The sequence below is a fragment of the Oncorhynchus masou genome, chromosome 13 (assembly GCF_036934945.1).
Source record: "Oncorhynchus masou masou isolate Uvic2021 chromosome 13, UVic_Omas_1.1, whole genome shotgun sequence".
NCBI lineage: Eukaryota > Metazoa > Chordata > Actinopteri > Salmoniformes > Salmonidae > Oncorhynchus > Oncorhynchus masou.
Window position 1 is genome coordinate 82,808,237 of NC_088224.1, and position 7,087 is coordinate 82,815,323.

At 46.8% G+C, this 7,087-nt stretch overlaps 1 protein-coding gene across 1 annotated transcript; it reads right to left on the bottom strand.

Annotated features, from left to right (window-relative positions):
* Nucleotides 1-281: 281 nt before the first annotated feature.
* Nucleotides 282-1,226, bottom strand: LOC135551558 (olfactory receptor 1M1-like). The gene has a single exon (XM_064982765.1). It carries the CDS (start codon nt 1,224-1,226, stop codon nt 282-284), a length of 945 nt encoding a protein of 314 aa, XP_064838837.1.
* Nucleotides 1,227-7,087: the final 5,861 nt, after the last annotated feature.

A 7,087-nucleotide genomic window follows, 5' to 3' on the forward strand; every position in this document is an offset into this window, starting at 1 on the left:
GATTTGTAGGAATACTCTGTGTATTGTTTCTCTAACACATCCTATCTATATAAAATATCTATATTTTTCTTGCATTTTAATATTATAGCAGGGGATTTGACACCTGATTTGTCTTGATTTATACCTGATACCTATACCTCTATTGCCAATAGACAACATACTAAAGGTGAAATGAAAACAGGCCAGCATGCTTCTATAGAGCACGGTAACAGACATGTTTTTACTCATTCACTCACACAGTAGGCTACACAACAAGGAGATGATTCATTAAACCATTTTTTTTATTCAGTGGGCGCAACTTTGTTAAACATCTTCAACATTTTGTTTTTGATCTCTTTGGTTCTAAAACAGTATACAAAAGGATTTACAAGAGAGGGCCCGAGAATAGCCCCGATCATCAAGCCATGACGCTCTTCCAAGGTCAGCACCACACCTAGCCTGGTCAAGACTATACGTGCAAATAAAGGAACGTAATAACACACTACCACTATCAGGTGACTGAAGCAAGTACTGTACATCTTCCTCTTGTTGTTCTTGGAGGACATTTTAACCATAGCAAATATGATCCATATGTAGGACAGGCAAATAGAACAGAAAGTGCCAAACAGGAGAAAGAAGGTGATAATGGTTATCATATTAAAATAGTAGCTAGGATTGACACAAGTAGCTCTCACTAACGCAGCATAATCACAGAAGGTGTATTTGAGGGTTGAGTGGCAGTAAGGGAGAGATAACACAGTGGCAGGCATAACAGCCACAAAAGCACAGGCAACCAACCACAGAGCACCGGTCAGAACCAGAGTACGAACATTGGTGAGAATACTTTGATACCTCAGTGGATTAGAGATTGCAATCAAACGATCAAAAGCCATGACAGCGATAGCAAACATCTCCATTACGCCCGCCAGGTGGAAAACAAACATCTGAATGAAGCATGACACATAAGCTATGGATTTATCACCAGCTACCAGCACACCAATCATAGTTGGACAGGCACTGGAGCTGTACAGCATATCAACTACAGCAAGGTTGCAAATCAGAAGATACATTGGCTTGTGCAAACGCTTATCATGAAGGATGAAACATATATTTGCCACATTAGAAAGCATGACTAGGAGATAGATACACAGAATTACAATCCCCACTGTCAGAGGTCTGTCAAGTGTGTCAAAACCACCGATGACAAATTGATGTATTATTTTGCCAGAGACATTTCCCAAGGACATATTCCACTGTCCCTCCAAGGTCCAAACAGCTACAAGGGAAAAAATAGGTGTCATTCAAACAGAATTATGAACATGCACTTCTTACGCCATTATGACCGCTGCTTTACTGAATAACTGCTCTAAATCAATCTTACAACATTTAAGCACCTAAAGCTTTAAGCACATTCTCAATGTTCATTCTCTTACGTTTCTTAATTTTCAAATCCAAAAAAAGTGGTCATGAATTAAATATACTCAAAACAATGAGAAAACAATGCACAGCAAACAAAAAATAATGCTATGATTGATTATATTGAATTGTGATAATCTCTTCAAACAGAATCATGATCTGTACATAAAGTATCATGATCCTGTTCTAATATACTACTCATTGAATGTTTTCATATCAACAATCCTGATGCTATCAGGATACTGCATGTATAGCCACACAGTGAGATGATACATGATACCACACAGTGAAATGATGCAGTTCTACATCTGAACATCTAAGACACCTACATCCTTCCTTTGGATGAGCTCACCTGGAGATCCAATGGCTATCCTCTCTATGATGGCATGGGATATTTATACATGGTTGGTTCACCTAAGAACCTCCTGGGTACAGACCCAACAACCAACCATATCCTTGATATCAAACTGAGATTATAATATATCTACATAATAATCATGTCCCTTGCGTCCAAAGCAGGAACATGGATGGATATGTCCCTAATGAAAAAGGAAAATACTAGGCTTTCAGGTTTTGCTAAACCAAACTATTCTGAATGATTGGAATATGATGTCACTAAAGGTTTTACACATGCTAGTTGGACTGGCCTAACCCGCCTAAATGACTACCGACCCGTAGCACACATGTCTGTAGCCATAACGTGCTTTGAAAGGTTGGTCATGCTTACATCAACACCATTATCCCAGAAACCCTAGACCCACTCCAACTTGCATACCACCCCAACAGATCCACAGATGATGCAATCTCTATTGCACTCCATAGTGCCCTTTTACACCTGGACAAAAAGAAACACCTATGTGAGAATGTGATTCATACTGCCCTCAAAGCTCATCAATAAGTTAAGGACCCTGGGACTAAACACCTCCTTCTGCAACTGGATCGTGGACTTCCTGACGAGCCGCCCCCCAGGTGGTAAGAGTAGGTAACAACACATCCACCACACTGATCCTCAACACAGGGGCCCCTCAGGGCTGCGTGCTCAATCCCCTCCTGTATTCCCTGTTCACTCATGACTGCACAGCCAGGCACGACTCCAACACCATCATTAAGTTTGCCGATGACACAACAGTGGTAGGCCTGATCACAGACAATGACGAGACAGCCTATAGGGAGGAGGTCAAAGACCAGACTCTGTGGTACCAGGAAAACAACCTCTCCCTCAACGTGATCAAGACAAATGAGATGATTGTGGACTACAGTGAAAGGAGGAACGAGCACACCCCCATTGTCATGGACGGGGCTGTAGTGGAGCAGGTTGAGAGCTTCAAGTTCCTTGGTGTCCACGTCACCAACAAACAAACATGGTCCAAGCACATCAAGACAGTCGTGAAGAGGGCACAACAAAACCTATTCCCCCTCAGGAGACTGAAAAGATTTGGCATCGGTCCTCAGATACTCAAAAGGTTCTACAGCTGCACCATCGAGAACATCCTGACTGGTTGCATCACTGCCTGGTGTCGTGACATTGTATTAGTTAATGTGACGACTGTTGCTCATCGAATGATTAAAAGTTTCTAATTGTGTGATTTACTGAATCAAGCAATTATTAACTCATTAACCTGGGGCACCATGGGAAAACTAGTTTTTATTGAGTTTCTTTTTCCCAAATTAACTCAAAGAATATCAGAATATTGATTTTACAACAGCCGCTAATTAACCAGTTACCTCTACCAATCTCGTTCTGAACATCGTATAGCCCGTGAATCTGCACGGACCCGGGTCTCACCAATGAGTTCGACCACACCAATCTTAGTTGAATATTTATTTACTAAAATGATAAAATGATAAAAGATACATAGACAAAACACATCATAGGTTATTGATTAAAACTTAGTATAACGGGCCAACACACTATGGCGCCTTACCCAAAATGGGGATTTCAACGAGAGAAATATACATTTGGGTGAATTTGTCAGCTATGCTATTCTAACCCTAGCCTTGCCCCAAACTGCCACTCTTATGGGTCAGAATATAATGATGTAATTACGTGGGGATGATCTCTGAGGATTCTCTGCATGGACCGTTCAGCTGCTCAATGACGCATTTCTCCTGCGCACCTCTCTGATCGTCCTCCCGATGTCGTTGTCCTTTTGGCTTAGGAGTCTGCTCCCTCACCCTTGCTATGGAAGGGGTTTTCTGAGGACAGACAGCTCTGTAGCTCAGAGCTCACAGCATAGGAATGCAATCTTTTAGATACCACGAGTCGCTTGGATTGGACGCAAAGGGGGTCCGGCTTGAATTCACCCACCTAGACACAGCTACCCCACCGTAGCTTGGGTAGAAAATGATTTCTTTGTCTTCAAACTTGCGTTGCGTTTTGGGTTTGTTGACTTTTTAGACCGTGCCTGCAGCTTGGGTCACGTAGTATTCTCTGTAAATTCTTTACTCACAGGTTTTATACCCTTGGGTCAGAAGTGGGCGTAATCGCCTTTAGGGCAGTTCTCTGGGCATGTCAAGTTAATGAGGCAAGGTCTAGATTTTACTCGAACCCAATTTTAGACATCTAACTTATCATGTCATCTTTACCAAAACATTCCCTTTGATTTGGACATTTTCCACACAACGTACAATGTATAAACATCAAACATATACTAGGAAAACTCTTCACGTTACAATGTTTTCGTAATAATGTCATCTATTAACCTTTAATAACAAAACAAAAATGACATACATTTTCATATTCCGTCTATCGTCATGACCACCATTGTGGCTGACGGAAACCATTGTTCTTGTTTTCTTCCTGGGAAGGAGAGGAGGACCAAAATGCAGCGTAGTTATGGTTGAACATCTTTAAAAAAGATCATAACGTGAACAATATACATATACAAAACAAGAAAACGTGGAAAAACCAAAACCAAAACACAGAGATAGGAAACAATCACCCACAAAATACCCAAAGAATATGGCTGCCTAAATATGGTTCCCAATCAGAGACAACGATAAACACCTGCCTCTGATTGAGAACCACTCTAGGCAACCGTAGACTTACCTAGAATACTACACTGAACACAACCCCATCAATCTACAATACCCCTAGACAAGACAAACACAAAATCACCCATGTCACACCCTGGCCTAACCACAATGATAAAGAAAACACAAAATACTAATGCCAGGGCGTGACAGTACCACCCCCCCCCCCCCACCCTCCCCAAAGGTGTCGGCTCTGTCCACGGTGGCGGCTCTGGCGCGGGACGTGGACCCCACTCGAACATAGTCTTAGTCCGCTTTCTTAGCATCCGTAGAGTGGTAACCCTCGCCACCGACCTTGGCCTAAGAACCCTAACAGAGGGCCCCACTGGACTGAGGGGCAGCTCCGGCCTGAGGGTCTGCTCTGGACTGAGGTAGCTCAGGACTGAGGGGTAGCTCAGGACTGAGGGGTAGCTCAGGACTGAGAGGAAGCTCAGGCAGGTTGACGGCTCTGGCAGATCCTGGCTGACTAGCGTTTCTAGCGGCTCCTGGCTGACTGGCTTCTCCTGCCTGACTGGCGGCTCTGGCAGATCCTGGTTGACTGGCGGCTCTGGCAGATCCTGGCTGACTGGCGGCTCTGGCAGATCCTGGCTGACTGGCAGCTCTGGCAGATCCTGGCTGACTGGCGGCTCTGGCAGATCCTGGCTGACTGGCGTATCTGGCAGATCCTGGCTGACTGGCGGCTCTGGCAGATCCTGGCTGACTGGCGGCTCTGGCAGATCCTGGCTGACTGGCGGCTCTGGCAGAACCTGGCTGACTGGCGGCTCTGGCAGATCCTGGCTGACTGACAGATCCTGGCTGACTGGCAGATCCTGGCTGACTGCCGGCTCTGGCTGCTCCATGTTGACTGGCGGCTCTGGCTGCTCCATGCTGACTGGCGGTTCTGGCTGCTCCATGCTGACTGGCGGCTCATGACAGCCGGGAGACTCAGGCGATGCTGGAGAGGAGGAAGGCTCTGGCAGCCCTGAACAGACGAGGCGCACTGTAGGCCTGGTGCGTGGTGCTGGCACTGGTGGTACTGGGCCGAGGACACACACAGGAAGCCTGGTGCGGGGAGCTGCCACCAGAGGGCTGGTGTGTGGAGGTGGCACTGGATGGACCGGACCGTGAAGGCGTACTGGAGATCTTGAGAGCAGCGCTGGCACCAACCACCCTGGCTGGATCTTCACCCTAGCCCGGCAGATGTGGGGAGCTAAGAAGTAGCGTACCAGGCTAAGCACGCGTACTGGGGACACCGTGTGTTCCACCGCATAACACGGTGCTTGACCAGTACCACGCCCGCCATGGTTAGCACTGCAAGGAGCACCGTAGCGCTGAGCTGGCACAGGACGTGCAAGGCTAGGGAGGTGCACAGGAGGCCTGGTGCGTGAGGCTGGCACAATCTTCACCAGCCGACTAGCACGCACCTCAGGGCGAGTATGGAGAGCTGACCCAGGTGCCATCAAATCCCCGACACGCTCCGCCGGGCGAATTCCGTGCCTCATGCACCAACACAGCAACTCCCTCATAACTCTCTCCTCCAATTTCCCCATTAACTCCATCGCGGTCTCTGCTTCGCTCACCTCCAACACCGGCTCTGGTTCTGGTTTCCTCCTTGGCTCCTTACGATAAACAGGGGGAGTTGGCTCCGGTCTGACTCCTGACTCTGCCACACTCTCCCTGTGCCACCCCAATAAATTTTTGGGGCTGACTCTCGGGCTTCCATCCGCGCCGCCGTGCTGCCTCCTCATACCAGCACCTCTCCGCTTTCGCTGCCTCCAGCTCTTCTTTGGGGCGGTGATATTTTCCTGGCAGTGCCCAGGGTCCTTTACCGTCCAATTCGTCCTCCCATGTCCATTCCTCTTTGCGCTGCTCCTGCTGCCGCTGCCTGTCACCACGCCACAAGGTCCTGTTGTGATGGGTGATTCTGTTACGGTTTTCTTCCTGGGAAGGAGAGGAGGACCAAAATGTAGCGTGGTTATGGTTGAACATCTTTAATAAAGATGATAACGTGAACAATATGCATATACAAGACAAGAAAACGTGGAAAAACCGAAACAGTCCTAACTGGTGCAAAACCCAGAGATAGGATACATTCACCCACAAAATACCCAAAGAATATGGCTGCCTAAATATGGTTCCCAATCAGAGACAAAGAAAAACACCTGCCTCTGATTGAGAACCACTCTAGGCAACCATAGACTTACCTAGAATACTACACTGAACACAACCCCATCAATCTACAAAACCCCTAGACAAGACAAACACAAAATCACCCATGTCACACCCTGGCTTAACCACAATAATAAAGAACACACAAAATACTAAGGCCAGGGCGTGACAGTTCCCAAGTCCCTTTATTTCATGTTTAATGTTCTGAGGCTGGTTCTCCATAGTAAAAGGACAAAGGAATTTGTCTGTGGCCTGAGATTTACCAGGGGCGTGAGGGGTCATAAAACCCCCACATCTTCAGACCCCTAGATCTCTCCTCCTCTGTTGGGGTTGAGAGATAATCTGTAGGGTTGTGGTCTCATGTAACCTGACCTGATCAGGACAGTCATGACACTGGTATGGCAACTGCTCGGCCTCCGACCAAAAAGCACTACAGAGGGTAGTGCGTACGGCCCAGTATGTCTCTGGGGCCAAGCTTCCTGCCATCCAGAACCTCTATGCCTGGCGGTGT

Excerpts from the sequence above, each read along its gene's own strand:
- LOC135551558 (XM_064982765.1), bottom strand. The coding sequence starts at position 1,226 with ATGTCCTTGGGAAATGTCTCTGGCAAAATAATACATCAATTTGTCATC.